Source organism: Rhynchophorus ferrugineus, unplaced genomic scaffold (assembly GCF_030347505.1).
Source record: "Rhynchophorus ferrugineus isolate W39M unplaced genomic scaffold, kcgeb_rfMv2 rfM9, whole genome shotgun sequence".
Classification (NCBI taxonomy): Eukaryota; Metazoa; Arthropoda; class Insecta; order Coleoptera; family Curculionidae; genus Rhynchophorus; species Rhynchophorus ferrugineus.
The window spans coordinates 4,869,601-4,891,997 of record NW_027472588.1 but is presented as its reverse complement, the minus strand read 5'-3'; the positions used below and the strand labels follow the sequence as shown (position 1 = coordinate 4,891,997).

Here is a 22,397-nt window from a genome sequence, read left to right as displayed (position 1 = left end):
TATTTTACTGTTTTTATTACACTTTAAATAAATATATATCATCACAGAGTAATAAAGCTAGTAAGCTACAATTTCATCAATTTTTAAATATAATTTAAATAATTAGGCATATATATTTTAAACTAATAATATTTAATTACCACTGCGCTTTCACCATTTCTGTTAAATTTTAAATAAATATAACTAAATAGCGAAGGCAGAATTTAACATACCGATAAGTTTCATTTAAATAGGCCTCAGAAAAAATATAAGTTGATATCACTTAAGATATTCACGGTTATCTTGTTATTTTTTGTAGCCAATTTTTAATTTAAATACGTTGAGTTGCACAGGTTAATATTATGTTATGAAAAATGAATGGAATTTTATCGTTTAAATCAGTTATATACTTTCCATTTTAATTCAGGTAAAAACATCTGTTGTAGATAAAACCAATTTAAATAGCCATATATTATGTTGTTAGTTTTTCTTTTGTTATATTTAAATATTTTGAGGAGCTGAACTGTCAACCTTAACATAATGTCTCTAAAAGTACAACTATTTTAATATGTCGTTTGACAGTGATTAGTTATCAATATTTGTATAATAATTATTTATTTTCATTTTGAAATTGACTATAGGTATTTATACTTTAACTTAATAGATCTATAAAATCTGATTACATTTTATTTGTAATTATCTAAAGTATCATCGGTAATGTTTATTTTTGATAAAATTTATGACGGAAATAATTATAATAGAATGTTGAGGGACAAAAATGAAAAAGTATTTGTATATAAAATGCAGTGTAGGGGCATCTGATGTAGATTTTGTGAAGTGAAGTAGAAGTATGATTGAAAGTGAAGTAGTGATTTAAAGACATCTATTTGAACCTGAATAATATGTAATCTATAAAGAAACGATCTATATGAAAAAAGTGATTCTTTCAATTATAATTAAAACAACTGCATTATAATGGTAGAAGTGTTTTTGTTTAAATATACCTATTGTGGAGACTTTGTGATGCACATATGAAGAATTAATAATTGTGGTGACATGTTTATACAATACATATTTATTTTAGTGCATTAGATTTAAAGGATTAGAGAAGGGGAAAAATTAGAGAAGTAGGAAGGAAAAGTATATATACAAAAATAATGTTTAAATATATTTTAAACGTTTAGAATTCTGTCCTTTTGGTTTTTTAGTAATAAAAAGTAAGGTCTGTAATTTTTAACGAAGAAACTTATGATGTCATCAAGATGTTGCATGCCGCAATTTCTAAATAAGTTTCAGAATCAGACACTATTTTCCTTCTCATTTTATTCTAATTAAAAAGAGACACAATGTTGTCTGATTAGTTCGAACACGTAAACGATTGAGCCTGTCAATGTCACCCAGTTGCCAGACGTATGCAAAATTCTTGAAAGCTATATTGATAAGAGGTTACAATTCTAACCTATAAACTATTGTGGCTTTATAATTAACTGCAGTTTTTAGATGTACTATAATGTTAAAATAAATTAATAATAACATAACATTTTTCTTCAATTATTTTATCTAGATTAGAATTTTGTTGTATGTCAAAGCCAAACTGAACAAAAACTCATAGTTGATGCGGCAACATTGTGACGTTTTGATGTCACAAATATAAATGACGTATGTATAAAATAACTTTGAATAGATTATATAATTCTGAACTGTAGACTAGACTATATAACTATTTTTGAAAAACTAATTTATGACAATTTCGCGTCTTTACTTCACCAGGAATAAAAGTTATGTCTGAAAAAGTTCTAGTATTCTTTTTAAATTATTCTTTCAGTTAGGGTGTCACGGCACAGCCATTATTGACGAACCGATTGTGGACAAATTTAGGTCATTTGCCTTATAAATCCTAATTAATTTTTTGTTTATATTTTCTCTCCATTGGTTACATAAAATCAATTTTTTAACTGGTAAATATAAAATAAATATTCCAAATAAAATCCAAGCGTGCTAAAAATTTGACCTGTTGGAATACGGATATGATGGTAAGGCAACTGTGAGTGACGTCAATGTTTCGCAGCGCTTCGGATAGGTCTTTAGAATAGCGAATTTTGAAGTTTTGTGTTTTTACTTTTTGCAAAATCTTAATAATCTTTCTTTTATGTTTAAAATAAATGCATTTTTATTAGGTATATTATTATTATAAATCAATATTTTTGTGTCAAAATCTTTCATATTCTACAGTATTATTTTATAGAGTTATCGTCTATTAATAATAATTTTTTAAATAGTATAAATGATTAATGTCTCAGTCTAAAACGAATTTACAAATTGCTCTAGGCAATACATCAACATCATGATGACGTTAATTTATTGCTATTTTGGATAGAATATAATCTATCCAATGTAGCGCAGTGAACTTACGTCATCTCAATTTATGACGTCAAAACTTTACAATGTTGCCGCATTTGACATTTTATATATTTTAGCTTCGATATATAACAACATTCTAATTAAAAAATAAAATAATGAAACAAAAGTGTTATACAACATGTTTTTTATAACATAATATACCTTTGATGTATATATTATCGAAGGACAGTTAATTAAACAGTCACATTAGTTTGTAGGTTAGAGTTATTTGATTATATATACATTGAACTCTTTTCTAAACCATCTATGGTATCACCTGGAGGCTTAATCTACTTATTTAATAATTGTATATTTTATTATTTTGTGTTTTCGTATCAAAACATTCTGATATCACTGTTTTTACTGCTTAGTCCCTTCTGTCAATGCCTCTGTACATTTTTCTTGATAAAATTACATCTAATTACGACATTCTCCCTAATGTATTTGATATATCTGCAAAAGATTAAGTATTTATTTTCTCCTCGTATATTTGAACCAAATGCTCATATATATTCTAAAAAATTGCAATACGATGTAATTATATACGCACTTTTAGTTGTTACCACTAGCATCACTTTGTCTAGGTATTGTCAGCATTGAATCATAATCCCATATCCAGAAAGTTTCATTTGTTCACATGTGACATTCTCATGAGTTGATTGCGAGGATCGAGAGGATTCACATGAGTCAATAATCCAGTCAATAACTATGTTGCTAATTTCTAATCTAACATTAGTTCATAATTCCACCATTTGTGAATTTCTTCTTCCGTGTGACAGATGGAGTTTTTTTGTTCTGGCTTAAAACCAGCTCGCGAACAACCGCATTTTCAAAAGAATTCGAGTTGAGTTGTTGTTTGTGGAATGATTGAGATATGAAGTGCTTGATTTCTGGTGTGTCAGTTTCCCTACGAATTTCATTATTTCTGACAAACCGTGGAGCGTTTAAGATTATCCTGAGAAGGTTATTTCGGAAAACTTGAAGGCGTTTGGACTGGTTGGGTGTAACAAACTTGAAGTAGACATTAGATCCGTAGAGGAGAACGAACCGAATTAATATCCTGTTAAATAAGCATTTGATGGAGATGGGAAGTCTGCTAGAAGGGCAGATCGGAGAAGATGACTGATGGAGTGCAGGCAACCCGAAGGGTGTCGTTATAGACAATCCTTTTCACATATCCAAGCAGTCAATAAAAAGCAGTTTAATAGTGTCAATGCTTACCTCTCTAATGCATTTTACTGGTGTAACTTCACATAAATTGCACTTTTAAAATTTGTATTTTTTTAAAAGCAACGTCTGGAAATTTCATTGGATCTCTTCGTGAGTTATATTTATGTTATTTGAATCATATGTTTCCCTAAAACTGTTTGAAATGATGATTTATATTCCCCAAAGAGCTGATTATTTCTAAGTTTTCTATGGATACTTTCGAAACTAAGATTTTTCTTTGAAATAATTGTATTAAATTATGTTTATATTGTAGCGATCTTGAGACATGTCGAATTTTACATGGTGGAATAATGGTCTACAAAATACCCAGAAATATAATCCTAGATGTTGAACAAGGGCAGGGTGCCATCAGCGCCAACTAGAACCCGATAACGAATAGCTAGCAACCCCGTGACGTTTATCTGGAAGTTATTGAAGGGTATTTCCAATCATTCAGTACTCGACCATCGTTTGGTTTAGACGTGCCACCATCGACTGCCCAAGCCTCGTCTGCAGGTAACACCGTTGCCATCCGTTTTATCTATTTTGTATTTTCCACATTTTTATAATACTTCAGTAAATAACGTTCACATATTGTAAACACCACTGTTTCATTTCGTTTTACCTCCATTCACCGAGTCACCGATTTGGACTCGTGAATGGAGGGTACGTGCAACATGGTGTATTTTACGTGGCCGTTATATTTTTTGTTTCAACATTTCCAATATTTTTAATTTGATTCGTTTTCGATTTTACCTTCAATATTCCTTTTCATTTTATTCCTATTCCTTTTCAAATTCCTTCAACATTACATTCATTCAGTTCCCCATTAAATTTTCTTTTAGTGCTGGAACAATGAACGTTAAATTTCATTTCATTATTTCCAATTAATTTTTTTTAAAATTTTTTGTCCAAATTTTATTTCTTTCACATTCTTTTGAACTCTTAGAGAATTTTACATCACTGTTTAATCATCAGCGTCTCGGCTAAACATTTTTTTCGGCGCTATGTTTAAATCATAATGTCTTCCTTCGCTCGCCGTCTCCGTCATAATGGCAGACATTTTGATTTGAAAGGCTTTGGGCAGCTTCGGTCGGATACCGTCGTTATTTGTCTTTTCTGAATTACTGTAACGTATGTGACTACGGATTAGTCACAGAGCAGCTCCAGAAGCTAGGTACCGATTGCAGTCACCGTAGATTCGTCATGTCTTCGCCGAGGTACCAGAATTGCTAACGTCTCGTCGTCGAAGAAAATAAGCTACCACGTCGTCGAACAATCGCTCCTCCCACAGCGTCGATTATGGGATCCCTGTCCGAAAAATAGCTTGTTTTCAACGTCGTCGATGGATCACATTCAAGTGCCAAAGCGAAGATGAAGCAACGGTGTCTGTAGGACTGGAAGATATCAACAGCCGTACTAGATCGCAACCGTACCAACCACAACCGTTTCGATTTATCATATGTTTCAAAGCCCTTTTCACGCAGCACATTTTGTTTGGTATATCAGTATTTTGTATTTGATTTTATTCTCATACATCTTTTTATTTTTATTTGTTCAAAATAATTGTATATAAAATTTTGGCAGGGCAGTATTGTAGCGACCTTCAAGCATGCCGAATTTCACATGGTGGAATAACGGTCTACAAAATACTCAGAAATATAATCCCAGATGTTGAACACGGGCGGGGTGCCAGCAGCGCCAACTAGAACCCGATAACGAATAGCTGGCAACCCCGAGACGTTTATCTGGGATGTTATTGAAAGGTATTTCCAATCATTCAGTACTCGACCATCGTTTGGTTTAGACGTGCCACCATCGACTGCCCAAGCCTCGTCTCCAGGTAACACCGCTGCCATCCGTTTTATCTATTTTCACACTTTCACGTAACACCACTGTTTCATTTCGTTTTACCTCCATTCACCGAGCCATCTAATTTAGCCTAAAATATTAAAAAAACTACTCGCCTCTTATACTTTTCATACATTTAACCTTGAAGAAACTAATATCAAGAACATGGCAATTTGAGTGATTTTAGTTATAGTGGCCACACTAATATTCAGTGCACCTGTGATACAGTAAAATTATTTCCTATAAAAGTCTCAACAGCTTAATATTTAATAGTGTCAATACTTACTTCTCTAACATATTATACTGGTAAGAACAATCCATATCTCATTCTTGGTCGAAGGTATTGTTTAGAAAGTATTAAGCAGCGATATGATATGTATCAAAACAAGCAAAGCGCCAAGATAACATTTGTCGATTTATAACCCCTTATCATTAATGTTTTGAAGAATTTTGCAGACATTTGACAACCGGACGACTTCTGCAGGCTGATTTGGTTACGTGTTCGAATGTATCAGACAGCATTGCGTCGCTTTTAAATTCTAACCGATTGAGAAGGAACATATTTTCTTAATCTGAAACAAATGTACATTAAATACCTTGATGACGTGAGTTCATTGTTATTTTGAATAGATTATATATTTCATCGTTTTGTGTTATTTTGTCCATTTTCTGTAATTATACGAGCAATAGAAAACCGAGGAATAATAGACGATAGAGGGCCTTCCGCACCTTGTCCAGAGCATATCCAAGATATCCTTCATTTTACATCAAAACTGTAAAAAAACCATCGCCTCGGTCCCACACCCTCGTCGCCGGGAATAAACACCAGGAAAAAAGTCGAATTGAGCGGGCGCTCGGTCCCCACTCTTTATAATGAAGACCGTACGTCCTCCATAACCCTTTTCTAGCAATTATCCGATATGAAACCGGGCCCGGGCGGTCAACGTGCCGCTCCGGATGCCTCGGCGGCATTGGCCCGGTTCGATCCTCGTCCGGAACGCCATTGGTTCCCGTCCGAGGAATTTCCTGAACGGCGCCGGAGGGGCGTAACGCGCCCCGGGACCTGGTGGGGCGTCGTCTGGGAGGAGCCTGGCTTCGTGGACGCCGTCCGCTTTTTATTCCGCGTCGGGAAACGCTCGAACGTCGGCGACACGGAGGGCGTTTAGGTTTTTCGACGATTTCGAACGGTCCCGGTCGGTTTTGTCTGTTGGTTTGGCCCCGGTAGGGACCGCGATGTCCTGAGGTTGGTGCCGTTGCTGTTCGCGAGCGTGCGAGATTGTTCGGCCGTTGGTACTAATACGCGGTTCGCCGGTTGATACGTTCTATTTTTTTTTTTTGGTGCGTTATAGATGATCTGACATGTGTATATGTATATAATGAGTTGTTCTGAAGTTATGTACCAAGCGTATTATCCGTACTTGTACCAAAGGGCGGGGGCTGCGCCACCAGTATCGGCCCATCCGGTACCACGAACTGGACCCTTCAGCTCTCCTTTCACCGCCGCTCATCAGTATGATAGGGTAAGTTTTTCCAAAGCCACACCCTCAAACACTGTTTTAAAATCAGCTCAGTCATTCTCCAATAACATTGACATTCATTTTGAAATTATCATCATCTTTACCACAACATTATACATTATATATCATTCTTTTACAATTTGAAAAGGGCTTGGGGTGCCCTTTTTTTTAAAGCGTTTCTAGAACTGCTTTTCTTTCTATCTACTTCTCACTATCAAGTTTACAATGAATATTAACACTATGATAAATACTTAATCGCTATTTTAAAACCAGTTGTTGCTAATCTTCTATAACATTAATTATGATGCTGAAATTATCATTTCAAAGAAATGGTTCAATTTTAAACGCTCGTGGAACTGATTTTCTTTCTATCTACTTCTCACTGTCATTACCATCGAGTCTACAATGAACATTAGTCCCATCCTGAATGGCTACTTTAAACCCAGCTATAGCTAATCTTCAATAATAAAATTCATCTATTTGACGTTATTGATACGTTTAAATCTGACGTCAACAACTTTGAAAAGCTCTCTTGAGTTCTCTTAAGATGGCACACTAAGTTTCATTGAAGAACATCAACTTTTGATTATTTCCGGAACTGATTTTCTTTCTATTTGTTTCTCAATAATATTATCAACAAGCCTCCAAAGAATTTTGATAGAATGATACTATACATACTGTATATACACTTTTAATCACTACTTTAATATCAGATGATTAATGCAAGTAAGACTAGCACCAATAATAATATAAAATATTATTTAAATTACTACTAATATTCTTCAGATGGCATAAAGTGCTTTATTGAAATTTAGTATGTCATCTGAAGAAAATTAATAGCAATTTGAATAATACTTTAAATGATTGTTGGTCCTGATTTTTTGCAGAATTGATTTTCTTTCTATTTACTTTTCACTATTATCACTACCAAGTATTCAAGTTATATTCACAGTATGATAGAGCAAGTGTTCAATAATACCATTTTTAATCGCTACTTTTAAACCTGTTGTTGCAAATCTCCAATAACATTGATTATGATGGTGAAATTATCATCATCATTACCACAAGTTATCATTCTTTTAGAATTTCAAGGAGGCACTCCAACTTTAAAGCGATTCTAGAACTGATTTTCTTTCTATCTACTTCTCACTGTCATTGCCATCGAGTCTACAATGAACATTAACATTATGATGAGAGAGTTCTCATTGGTCCCATCCTGAATCGCTACTTTAAACCCAGCTATAGCCAATCTTCAATAATAAAAGTCATCTGTTTGACGTTATTGATACGTTCAAATCTGACGTCAACAACTTTGAAAAGCTCTCTTGAGTTCTCTTAAGATGGCATACTAAGTTTCACCGAAGAACATCAACTTTTGATTATTTCTGGAACTGATGTTCTTTCTATTTGTTTCTCAATAATATTATCAACAAGCCTCCAAAGAATTTTGATAGAATGATACTATACATACTGTATATACACTTTTAATCACTACTTTAATATCAGATGATTAATTCAAGTAAGACTAGCACCAATAATCATTTAAAATATTATTTAAATTACTACTAATATTCTTCAGATGACATAAAGTGCTTTATTGAAATCTAGTATGTCACCTGAAGAAAAGTAATAGCAATTTAAATGAGATTTTAAATGATTGTTGGTCCTGATTTTTTGCAGAATTGATTTTCTTTCTATTTACTTTTCATTATTATCACTACCAAGTCTTCAAGTTATATTGACAGTATGATAGAGCAAGTTTTCAACAATCCCATGCTTAATCGCTACTTTTGAACCGTATGTAGCCAATCTTCAATAACATTGACGACTATTATTCTGAAATAATTCATACATTTAAATCTAACACCAACAGTCTTTTATAAAATAAGTTTTTCTATAGTCCCAACTTTAATTGCGATTTTCAAATTAACTTCATTTAATATTCAATAGGGTTGAATAGATGATCCGAAATGATTTTTTTAATCTCTGTGTAGTCGTATAGTTTTCAAATATATCTCACAATAAAATCAATCTCTCTAGAATGAAGCTTTAACATACAACTCCATTGTCAGTTTGGACTCAAACTGTTAACTCCAATATGTTTTTCCTAAACCTGATATAATTGTTTTAGAGCAATTTAACTAGCAAACTCAGATTTACTATTTTTAATTAAAATCAATATTTTCAAAGATCAATGATTCTCAAGCTTTTTAATGTTTAGATGCTTTAAGCCTTTCTTTTATATTCTGTTTTTACTGGTAATTTCTGAAATTGTTGCTTTAATTTAACTCTTACTATTTTTTATTCAAATTTTTGTGATAGAATGTAAAACTCACTTTACTTAATTCATTACATTCATTCGTTCGGTTGGTACCAGTTATTATACTCTCATTTTGTATCACTTAACTTAATTTAAGATCAATTAGTGTAGTTAAAAGTATTATTAAATCCTTTTCGTATAATTATTAGTTGATTGGGTTAGTTAATAAACATAGAGATAGATTTTTGATGTTACAAATAATAAAAAAACTTTAAATTTATGATATCTTATAACTGATTCTTCCAAAAGATAAGATAGGCAATTTAGGCATTCTATTTTTCTGCCCACTAATTTATTTGAATATAGATATTGGCATTTCTTACAGATTTCAATATTAATTTATTTAAATTTAGAATTGCAATGAAAAAATAAAACAGTAATTGTTATGGTCAGCTGTATAGTCACTAACACTTTTTCACTATCAGAATCACTAGTCAAGTTAATTAGGAATTTATTAATTTCTAATCTACCGAATTCGTTAATTTCGTCTTTTGTCTGTCTGTAAGTTTGGCCAAGTCGAATTTAACGAGTTACAAAACAGTTAAGGAATAAAGCCATGCCTGTTTCCACCAAGAACATCAACATATCTGCAGTGGATTTATATTATAAAAATATTATAACTAAAAACGTTCTGCTAACCTACATTTCTTCATCAACTTTTGGTGTATTTACACTTTTTATTCCCCTATGACCCAAGTAGCCCAATATTTTGAAATATGTCCATGTCTCATCTTGATACATAAATTGAAATAATAACTCTTCCTTATTGTATATTATATTTACACTTTTCTTTACACCATTTAAATAATATATTTCCTAACACTGTATGAGTTTATGACTTACATCACTAATTATCATTAATATTTTGATGAGTTTTATAGATATATGACAACAGTGTCGACCAGTACCATTACAAATCGAATTTTATAGACTGGGTCGGTTACATGTTCCGACGCATCAGACAGTATACTGTCTCTGTTTAACTAAAGTGATGTCAATTAATAAAATGAGAAGAAAATCCTTTCAAGTTTAAAAAGAATTTTACGTACTTACAAACTGTATTTGGCGGTATATTCAACGTCATCTGTGCGAAATTACTGTTCACTGTTGGAATCATATATTTTTGAAAAAAAAAATGTAGAGCCTCACATGACGAGGTATTCTTAGCACTTAAACCTATTTCGACTGGAGTTCTCCAGGGTAGTATTTTGGGACCACTAGTGTATAAGCTCTACTCTGCTGATATCCCAACAACAAAAGAAACAGTACTTTTGCTTAAAAAAACATTTATAGCCGACACAGTTATCATGGTAATATATATCTCTGTCCAAGACAGTAGAAAGAGTACAAGTAGCAGTCAACAAGATCTACAAATGGGGTAGAAATTGAAAAATACAGTTTAAAACGAATGATCGATTCCTCATGAAGAATCAGCTATATACGTCGACATACATCTCGATGGTAGCTGAAATTAACGTTTTTAACAAAAACATTGAACCGACTTCAAAAAGTAAATAAGGAACTCACTAAAAAGTAAAAAAATAATCAAATTTTGATTTTTAACACAAAAGAAACAGTTTCAAAATAAATATGTTGATAATAATCGTTGTAATAATTAAATAAAAATAAACAGGAACATTATTTAACCTATATACTACACGTATTTTATATTCTACTATATACACACAATTTAGCTTAATACCTACCTAAATCTATTTATTTATTTACAATATTATTTTATAGCTGCTACAACTAACTTAGAAATCATCCCAGAAGACATCCGGCCTTACCCAGCCTGGTTACTGGCGTGACTGGGATCATTTTCCTTGTCGGATTTATACTCTTGCCTAGAACAATCGCAAATATTAAACAATCACAGACAAATTTACGACCAACCCGAGACTATCGCAACATTAGGTGGATCGTCCTTTCGCCTTGACCATTGCGCCAACCAAACCGGCCGATTACGTTTTCGACTATGGACTGGTTCGAGTGTTTTGTGATTATCAATGTTCGTTTTGAATATCCATCTGTCGATTCCCACGTTTCCTGGGCGCGATCGCCGTCGTATCCTTCGAAAATCGACCAGAACGGGGAGAAAAACGACGGAATGCAGTATAGATCGGGCCGAAAGCGGCGGCACTCTCTGTGGAGATTCGAAAAAAATCGTCGGGAATCCGAAAATATTTCCTAGTGACCCGACGGACCGGTCTGTCGGTATCCGTTTCTGGTCCCATGACGATACTTCGCTCGCGATTTTCGATTTTTCGTTCTTTTTTCCTCGGGGGCCGCGCCACGACGGTCAATTAGACGACAGATTAGCGGTCGGTTTTTGTCTCTCCGTTGCCTACGATGTCGATCTTCGTTTATAACGACCATTCCTATCATAGTTAAATGCATTTTTTTTCAAAATTAGCCTTTTTTTATCCAACATAATTCCCTTCAAGGGTGATACACTGATTATAGCGACCCTCCAACTTTTCGACACCATTTTTGTAGTACGATTTGTTCTTTGCTTCAAAATAGGCCTCAGTTTCGGTGATCACCTCTTCATTCGACAATTGGAATAAATTTTCCAAGCGAACATTCTTTTGAGATCTGAGAACAGGAATTAGTCGAGGGGGGGGGGCAGATCTGGAGAATAAGGTGGATGAGGAAGCAATTCGAAGCCCAATTCATGGATTTTTGCAATCGTTTTCACTGATTTGTGACACTCTTGTCTTGTCTTGGTGAAGCAGCACGATTTTCGGCGATTTCGTCCTTCGGACGGTCCAATAATGCTATGTAATAGATGGTCCTTCATTTTTCAAGGTAATCAATGAAAATTATTCTATGCGCATCCCAAAATACAGACACCATAACCTTGCCAGCCGACTGTTGCATTTTCCCACGCTTTGGAGAGGGTTCATCGTGTGCAGTCCACTCAGATGACTATCGATTGGACTCTGGAATAAAATAATGGAGCCATGTTTCATCCATTGTTACATATGTATGCAAAAACTTGGGTTTATTACGCTTGATCATTTTCAAACACTGCTTCGAAATTCAACTCGTCGTTATTTTTGGTCAAAAGTGAGCTCGCGCGGCACCCACTTTGCGCAGAGCTTCCTCATACCCAAATATTCGTCAATGATATGATGTACACGTTCAGTTGATATCTTTAGAGTGTCTGATCTTTCACTCAATTTCAATTTACGGTCATTCGAAATCATTTTGTAAATTTTTATGTGTTTTTAAATGTTTTCGTAGGTAACAACATCTTTTAGGTGTTCACTGCGTTCACCGTCCACGATGCTCATTTCACCAAGTCTAAACTTAGTTCTAAATTAATCCTTGATGGTTGATTTTCTTGGGGCAGTGTTTGGAAACTCGGCATCAAACCAAGGTTTTGCTTCAACTGTATTTTTGTATTTTTTTAATAATTCTTACATTATAATTGTATTTTTTCCTTTCAAAAAGCAATATTTTGTAACACAATAACAAAAGTTGTTTCACTCAAAATGCTATAATTCACAAACTAATGATCCGACAACTATCAAATTTATACAGGATATTTATATATCTTTCGAGGTTTAGGGCTAACTGGAAAACATATGGATTTAATTCTAGTAGCGCCATCTATGTGTCAGGCTGGGGACTTTTCAATGGACCTGTTAGTTTAAACTTCTTTTATTGGTAACAGGTTTTATTGAACCAGATGGCTGCTGGAATTATTAGGGTAATTAGTATGGTTAGTTACGGTTATTTAATATCTTTTATTCAATCTAACTAATTTAATAACCAATTTTGTCTTGATTACGTGTCATACTATGGCTTTTGGTTTAACTACTTTGGGCTCTAATTAGTTTATTCATTCGATCTTTGTTTACTTTTACATTTCTCTATTAATTTTAACTAGCATATTTTTCTACCTTTGCAACTCTGGTTTTCTCCAGCTACTTGAGCATTTTTTCTAACTTTTCTAGGACTTGTTTTATGTCTAGAACACATTAGTGCAGATTTAACAGATTTTGTTGATACAAACTTAAAAAAATGTATTATGATATAACAAAAAAGTATCTGACTCTATAATCTGTTAAATTGTATAATACAATAATACATTACAAATATCTTCTTTCTTATTTCATTTTCAGTAGTTTTTGTAACATTTTATTGAAATATTTTCATTTTATTAAGGTCTTTCGAGTTTAGATCAATTTATGAGAAATTAAAGATTGAATTTTTATTATTCACGAAGACGATCCCTATTTTACTATTCTATCAATGTCTGTACTATTCTATGTCCTTCATTCTTGAGTTGAAACTGATTCCTTGGATCGAACGTGACTATTTTGTCTTTAAATTCTGATTTTTACGTTTAAATTAATTATTGCCTCCAACTCAATACAGCTGCCACTGATATTAGATGTTGAGTTGAATTTTAACTTTATTTTATTAACACGAAACGATTTCTGGCAAAAGCCAGAAATATATATGTATGTATAATATATGCTAATTCCGCGTGAGTTTTGCACCAAAAGGTTTTATCCGGGTACAATCAGACAATCGAAGATATAAACGTTAAACACATTAACCGTAAACAGAGACCGACGGCTAAAGAAGAAAGGAGAAGAAGAAACGGCCTCGTCGCCGAGTTCCAAAACATCTCAAATACAATAAATAACAGTTGAAACGTAAGCCATCTCCGGGCTAAGTCCCAAAACAATAACCATGCATCTTTAATCTTTAATTTTCGGTCGGGACTGCCGCCTAAGCCCGAAACATGTGTCAACGCATTGTTTTTACCACAATATTTTAGCGGGATAACGATCTGATCGTCCGATGATTTTTTTCTCACGAAGCAGTCGAGAAATAGATTTAATTAGACGGACGAAAGGGACCGATTTAATGCCGACCGATCAAGCAACGGACAAAAAACGTGTCAAGGTACGTCGGTTCATAACGAGGAAACTAAGGACAGGTCGGTAGAAGGTATAACTTTTTAGGAAAATGTCGATATCGGTTTGATATATATGTACCGAATGAAATAGAAATAATAAGTGGTGGTTATCAACCAAATAATATAATATATAATCTATCCAAAGTTATTTTGTACATACGTCATCTAAATTTGTGACGTCGAAACGTCGCAATGTTGCCGTATTAACTGTGAGTTTCAGTTCAGTTTGGCTATGACGTACGACAAAGTTCTAATCTAGTAGGTTAATTGAAAAGTCCCCGGTCTACCATAGTAAAACATATTTTTTTGGCAAAATTAGTTTTTTTTATTCAACATAATTCCCTTCAAGGGTGATACACTGATTATAGCGATCCTCTAACTTTTCGATACCATTTTTGTAGTACGATTTATCCTTTGCCTCAAAATAGGCCTCAGTTTCGTCGATGACCTGTTCATTCGACGAAAATTTCTACCCAGCGAGCATTCTTTTGAGAACAGAAATCTGAGAACAGGAAACGGTCGCTGGGGGGAGATATGGAGAATACGATGGATGAGGAAGCTATTCCAAGCCCATTTTATTCATTCATTTGTCCATTCATTATTTTTGCCATCGTTTTTACTGACTTGTGACACGGTGCATTGTCTTGGTGAAGCAGCACTTTCTTTTTCTTCAAATGCGGCCGTTTTTGGCGATTTCATCTTTCAAATTTTATTTTTCAATTTTATTCAACATAATTCCCTTCAAGGGTGATACACTGATTATAGAGGCCCTCTAACTTTTCGATACCATTTTTTTAGTACGATTTGTCCTTTGTTCCAAAATAGGCCTCAGTTTCGGCGATCACCTCTTCATTCGACGAAAATTTCTTCCCATCGGGCATTCTTTTGAGATCTGAGAACAGGATATAGTCGCTGGGGGCCAGATCTGGAGAATATGGTGGTTGAGAAAACAAATCGAAGCCCCCTTCATGTATTTTTACCATCGTTTTCATTGGCTTGTGACACGGTGCATTTTCTTGGTGAAGCAGCACTTTCGCTTTCACTTTTGAAGCAGTTTTTTCGGCGATTTCATCCTTCAAACGGTTCAATAACTCTATGTAATAGTCGCCGTTGATGGTCCTTCCTTTTTCAAGGTAGTCAATGATAATTATTCCATGCGCATCACAAAATGCAGACGCCATAACCTTGCCAGTCGACTGTTGCGTTTTCCCACGCTTTGGGGCGGGTTCATCGTGTGCAGTCCACTAGGGTGACTGTAAATTGGTTTATTACACTTGATTATCTTCAAACACTGCTCCGAATCATCAACTCTTCGTTGTTTCTGGTCAAAAGTGAGCTCGCGCGGCATTTTGCTTTCTCATACCCAAATATTCGTGAATGATATGATGTACACGTTCAGTTGATATCTTTAGACTGTCTTCTCTTTCATTCAGTTTCAATTTACTAACCTATTTTGAGCTTCCAGTGCGTTCATCGTCTTCGGTACTCGTTTCACCACGTCCAAACTTAGCATACCAATCCTTTTTGCTTCATTTTCTGGGGCACTGTCCAGAAACTCGGCATCAAGCCAAGTTTTTGCTTCAACCGTATTTTTCCCTTCAAAAACAATATTTTATCTAAACTAAAAAACATTTGGATTTAATTCTAGTAGTGCCATCTATGCATCAGGCCGGGGACGTTTCATTTAACCTGCTAAATAAAATAATTAAACAAAATTACTGTTATTAAATATAATTTATTTTAACACTATAGTAAATGTAATGCATACATTATCGAAGGAGTTAAAACTACAATTAAGTACACAGTTGTAATAGTGTGTAGATTTGGGTCGTGTTTGATTATATTTACATTGAACTCTTTTCTATACCACCTATGTGTTAGAGTTCTAGAAGCATTTATATGTGTATCCCCTGGAGGTCTAATCCACCTAATTAGCAATTGTATATCCAATTAATATATCTTAGTTTTATTAGAGAGTATATTTACATTTTACGCTTGATTTTTGTCTCATTCAGTACAGTGTTTCCTTGTAAAGAAATTTTGATTGCAATGTTTTCTCCTTTGTTTGTTCTGTTATTACCTGTATACATCTTTCTTGATAAAACTAAATGTAATCACTGCATTCTCCTCAATGCATCTGCCATATCTGCAAAACAGTTAATATATTTTCTCTCCTGACACATTTTAACCAAATGTTCATGAATATTCTGTGCACATCTTTTACACTCTACAATAAGATTTCCTACAGTTACCAGATGTTAATTATATACTCACCTTTACCTGTTTCCATTCTCATTACTATATCTTAGAAATTGGCAGCATTGAATCATACACAATTTGAAATATGTCTTCATTTATTTTCTTATATGCTTTTAAAATTGTTATTCTTTTAAAAGCAATATCCGGAAGTTCTGTTTGACCTCTTCGATACTTTTCAGACTAACAGATTCGTTTGAAATAATTTTATTAAATTATGTCTGTATTTAAACACTACTCACTGTTTTCATATACTTCATATATTTAATCTCCGATAGAGCTAACATCAAGCTGATCTTTATTCGTCGCCCGCTTCGTATGAGGACGGTATATTTCGGTGAATTCAAGATGATTTTTTAATTTTTTGAGATATTTCAGTGACTGTGTCCATACTAATATACAGTGCAGTTGCAACACTAAAAAATATCTTTAATAAAAATACCAGCAAATTAATATTTAAGAGTAAAACTGTTGGCAGGCTAGTTTGGTTTGTTTACACGTTCGAACTTATCAGATATTAGATTATTTTATATCATTCGCCTTCAATAACCTGCCCCAAGAGCATGAAGTATTTGATGTGATTTACATTATATAGTAACATGTAGAAGTTCGCTTCAGTTAATAATAATAGTGACTCAGTTACTATTCTATACTATTTTAGAAACTATTCTATAGTCCTTCGAATAAAGCAGCCAATGTACGTCATGAATGACATGGATTTCAATAGTTTACCGTGTTGTTTCGGTAACATCTACAGCTAGAAAACAAGATGATGTATAGAACAGGCAGGAGCAATTACGAAAATGAGAAGACTAGTTCTGTATGGATCACTAGATATATTCTTACATTTGAAAAAAAAATGTTTAAAAAATACATCAAATGGCTCAAAATTAATTTACAAACAATCATACCAACGCAACTAGTTAAAATGAAAAAAAAAACCGATCAGAAACTGAGGAGAGTGATATTGAAAATTTGCGTATTAATCTATGTTGAAGCAACAGTTATGGACAAAAACCGCCAGTCACTCAGAGTCCGCCCATAAATCGAAGAATGGTCTCTCTACGCGCACTCTCGAAGGTACCTCGAGGAAAATCGCTATAATAAGATGGGAAACGACCATTGAGTGGGTTATTACTGTAGCAATTTAGCTGTTATAGAGTGGAAGAAAAACGTTCGCACGTCCAAGAAGAGAATTTTACGCAATTTAGCAGTAGCAAATAAAAAAAAACTACTGTGTAAAAACCGATTCAGGTGTTAGCTGATCTAATCTACTGAAAATACACTTCTTCGCGGTGATTTCTCATTAAAATAATGCTCTTTTTTGTCTTTTTATAAAATAAGAGCCTTATAACAAGAAGAGGGTGTAACAGGTACTAGTAATAGATGGTGATCAGTACTAACATATTTAATGATTTTAAAGATATTCCGGAACTAGTTTTGCGTAAACCGACCAACAAGCTGTCAATGAAATGTAGCAACACCTTTAGCGACGCCCTTCGGTACATGGGTATAATAGTTTCGGTAAAAAAACATGTTTTCCTTATCGACCGACAAAAATTATTAAAATAAATGGATAAAGATAATTGGGAAATGAATATTATTATTTAATTTCTTATCTAAGTTTTACTTACTTTGTTTGATTCATACTCAACTAGCGGTGTCTTCTTCTGAAAAGACGGAATTTTTTCTGCGTTTGCGAAGTCAGTTCGGTAGTGAGTGCCTGAGTAGGACTACCGTGTTCAAATGGGCCAAAGCATTCTAGGATGGCCGCGAAACCATCGAGAATGAGCCGCATGATTTTTGGAGTACTGTAGGATGAATGTCCAAGGCGTTTTGGCTTAACTCGGTATCAGTATTGGTAGTGTAGAGTCAATCATCCACGAACACCTTCAATATCGCAAAATAACTACGCGATGGGTTTCCAAACTGTTGTACTTCCAGCAAAAACTTACGCGGTTGAAAATTTGTCGCCGCTTGCTGATGCGATAAGATGCGGAGGGGGCGATTTTTTAACGCGAATCTTCACTACAGATGAGACATGAGTATACTATTACACTATTGAAAACAGGATGTCGTCTAAAGAGTACAGGAAGAAGGAGGAAGGGGCGCCAGTCAAAGCGAAGACAACCAGGTCCGTGGGTAAGGTTCTGTCTACGGGGTTCTGGGACCGGCGGGGCGTGCTGTACGTCGATTTCCTGCGCACTCGACGCACCATTAATACTACATACTATTCTAACCTTCTAAAAACAAACATTCCAGCACGAAGTGCGATTCTTCTCCAGGATAACGCGCGCCCTCATACCGCGAGACTCACGCTCGATACAATATCGGAATTAGAGTGGGAGGTACTGGAAAACCCCCCCGACGGTCCGGATTTATCACCCTACAACTAACACATGTTTGGATCACTTCTTTCTCTTTTCTCATGTACTTCTTTCTCATTTCTTTTTTTATTATTATTTAATTATTACATTGTTACTAGTCGTTTCTGACTAACCTACAATTTGTCTTTATGATAACTTAAATCTATATAACTAGGTATATGTATATATTTGGAGGACCCATCGGCCCTATCTCATTCTCTGATGAAATAATGTTTATACATGTCACTGCTGTATTTTTTATTACATGCACCTCACTACACAACACTACACAATGTCAGATGGTTTGATTCTTTTGAGGCTGTGTCCCGCTATGGTGGTATCCAAAAGTTGCGATACCTCAATATTCTCATGAGAATGGAGTCTTTCCTCATGTCCCCTTGTAATGCTCTTGATTTTCTGACTGACTGTGGATATCTATCTATTTGTTATGAAAATTTATTTCTTCTTTATATGTCCCTTCCAGCGAAGTTTTGCATCAAGACTGATTCCGAGATATTTAGCGTAGTCATCTACTTTAATAAAACATTTATTCTTTAGTATAAAAATTTCGATAGTGTCGTACTCATAAAAAGTTCCTCACTTCTGAACTCAAGGTATCTGGGAACAATTTATGACGTTTTATAATGGAAATATTAACATACAACGATTTTTCTATCGATATTAGAACAAGCGTTTTCTGTTAATAATGTCATTTACTCATAACCCAGAGTAGTGGTTTCCTGCTAACCCCATTGCCCTTAATCAGTGTGCGAGGCAAACAGAACTCGATTTCGATCTCCGGGCTTATACTTTCTGTCGGGCGACGAAGTCGATCGGTCTCGTTGGGATTGTTCGCGATCCGTACGCGGAATGTCCGCCATTGTCCGTCGCGGAACCTGCCAATCGCCGCCATCAACCACTTACACCTGCCGTCTGATTTTTAATACTCAATATCGGATATCGGTACTCATCCGGAGGCAGAATTTCGCGGAACCTGCCTTCGGCCGCGACACACATAGTCGATTTTCTTTCTGTCGTCGACTTCTCGGTAGTCCGCGACGGGTTTTCACCCAGCTCACTGATAAATATAAATGGAAGTAGTACTGTACATAGACTCGATCACGGAGCCGATCAAGTTTTGATTTGTGTAGGATTGAGAATCCTTTTTTTTGATATTATATATAAATATTTTAAGAAAAATATCGACCCCGGCCTGACACATAGATGGCGCTACTAAAATTAAATCCATATGTTTTTTAGTTAGCCCTAACCCTCAAAAGATATATAAATATCGTGTATAAATTTGATAGTTGTCGGATTGTTAGTTTGTGAATTATAGCATTTTGAGTTAAAACTTTTGTTATTAAAAAAAATGGATAAAAAGGAATTTCGCGCGTTGAAACGGCTCCATGCCGAGTTTCCAGACTGTCCCAGAAAAATCAACCCTCAAGGATTGGTATGCTAAGTTTAGACGTGGTGAGGTGAACGCGGTGGACGCCCAAAAGGGGTTGTTACCGGCGAAGACATTAAAAAAATCCACAAAATGATTCTGAATGACCGTAAATTGAAATTGAATGAAATAGCAGACACTCTAAAAATATCAACTGAATGTGCACATCATATCATACACGAATATTTGGGTATGAGAAACGTCTGCGCAAAGTGGGTGCCGCGCGAACTCACTTTTGACCAAAAACAATGAGGAGCTGCTGATTCGGAACACTGTTTGAAGATGTCAAGCGTAATAAACCCAAGTTTTAGCGTCGATATGTGACAACGGATGAAACATGGCTCTATCATTTCACTTCGAAGTCCAATCGACAGTCATTCGAGTGGACTGCACACAATGAACCCGCCCCAAAGCGTGGGAAAACGCAACAGTCGGCTGGCAAGGTTAATGCGTCTGTATTTTGGGATTCGCGTGGAATAATTTTCATTGACTACCTTGAAAAAGGAAGGACCATCAACAGCGATTATTACATAGAGTTATTGAACCGTTTGAAGGATGAAATCGCCGAAAAACTGCTTCAAAACGAAAGCGAAAGTGCTGCTTCACCAAGACAATGCACCGTGTCACAAGTCAGTGAAAACGATGGTAAAAATACATGAAGTGGGCTTCGGATTGTTTTCTCAATCACCGTATTCTATAGATCTGGCCCCCAGCGACTATATTCTGTTCTCAGATCTCAAAAGAATGCCAGATGGGAAGAAATTTTCGTCGAATGAAGCGGTGATCGCCGAAACTGAGGCCTATTTAGGAGCAAAGGGCAAATCGTACTAAAAAAATGGTATCGAAAAGTTAGAGGGCCTCTATAATCAGTGTATCACCCTTGAAGGGAATTATGTTGAATAAAAAAAACTTTTCAATTGACCTGTTATAAAGTTAAATTTCTATATCTCTGGCAAATTTGCATTTCCTCCGGTACTAAATTTCCCCGATAAGGAAGTTGGTGAAAACGATTTTTCACAGCTAGATCGACCGAAACCTACAGAACTATTCGAGGAACGATCTAGGTACATCCATGTCCACGATGTCGTTTCCCACGGGGAATGTTCATCATCTTCTTGTTCTGCTTTTTGTCGCTGCTCCTCTTCTTCCTCCTCCTCCGCGCCGCGTCGTTCTTTATCGGTAATCCTTACCTGCTCCGGGCCCCGGCCGAATGTGGGAAAAGCGGCGTGTCCATCGAGGAATTCCTCCGCGGACAGATAATGGTTTATGCCGGACAATCGCGAGCGGCGATTGTTTTTTCGGCGGCTTCGGCCGGTACAGCTGGGGCCTTGATGAATAGACTGGGAACAAAAACAAGTCAGTTGTCGAAATTAGAAGTCCGGGAAGCGGGACCTTCGGGGCTCGATGGAATGCTTTGACAAGACCGGTCGCGATAGGGCTGGCGGAGCTAGATGACCGTAACGTCACCATCGGACGGCATCGATGCAAAACCGGCGAATTTTGTTAATCACATAGTCTATCATCATTATCGTTTTAATTGTTCTCATTACTAACTAATAAATTAAATATAGTCATGGATTTGTTAACCAGGTGTACCGGAAAGTCATTACTGTTTTTCTTTCAGAAAAAGCGACGTAACACATTGACTGAAAAGCCCCGGGCGTAGTAAAGGAAACGCGGTTTGTGTTTGTTCAAAATTGACTTTATTCATCAACGTAATCTCCATTAAGAGCCACACAATTATTCCAGAGCCGCTCTAACATTTCATTACCATTTTCGTAGAACGATTTACTTTTTGCCTGAACATAGGCCTCAATTTCAGTGACTCAGTGATTTCAGTCTTCATACGAGCGACATTTCTTACCGGTGGGCATTTTTTGGAGGTCTGCGAACAGCCAGTAGTTACTGGGAGCCGAATCTGGCGAATACGATGAATGTGGAGCAATGTGAAGTTTAATTCATGTAGTTTTGTCAGATGCGTTGATTGATTTGACGTTGTCTTGACGAAACAATTTTTTTTCTTTGCCATATGCGGTCATTTCTTTCCAATTTCGACCTTTAAACGCTCCAATAACGTTATATAATATTCATTGGTGATGATGGTTTCCTT

At 35.2% G+C, this 22,397-nt stretch overlaps 1 protein-coding gene across 1 annotated transcript in view; it reads left to right on the top strand.

Annotated features, from left to right (window-relative positions):
• Positions 1–6,553: 6,553 nt before the first annotated feature.
• The window catches only part of vg (transcription factor vestigial), an 80,727-nt gene continuing 64,883 nt past the window's right edge, over positions 6,554–22,397 (top strand). The window contains exon 1 of the mRNA XM_076413177.1: positions 6,554–6,959. Coding sequence (XP_076269292.1) covers positions 6,807–6,959 — 153 coding nt within the window. The 5' untranslated portion in view covers positions 6,554–6,806. The remainder of the gene's footprint in view (positions 6,960–22,397) is intronic.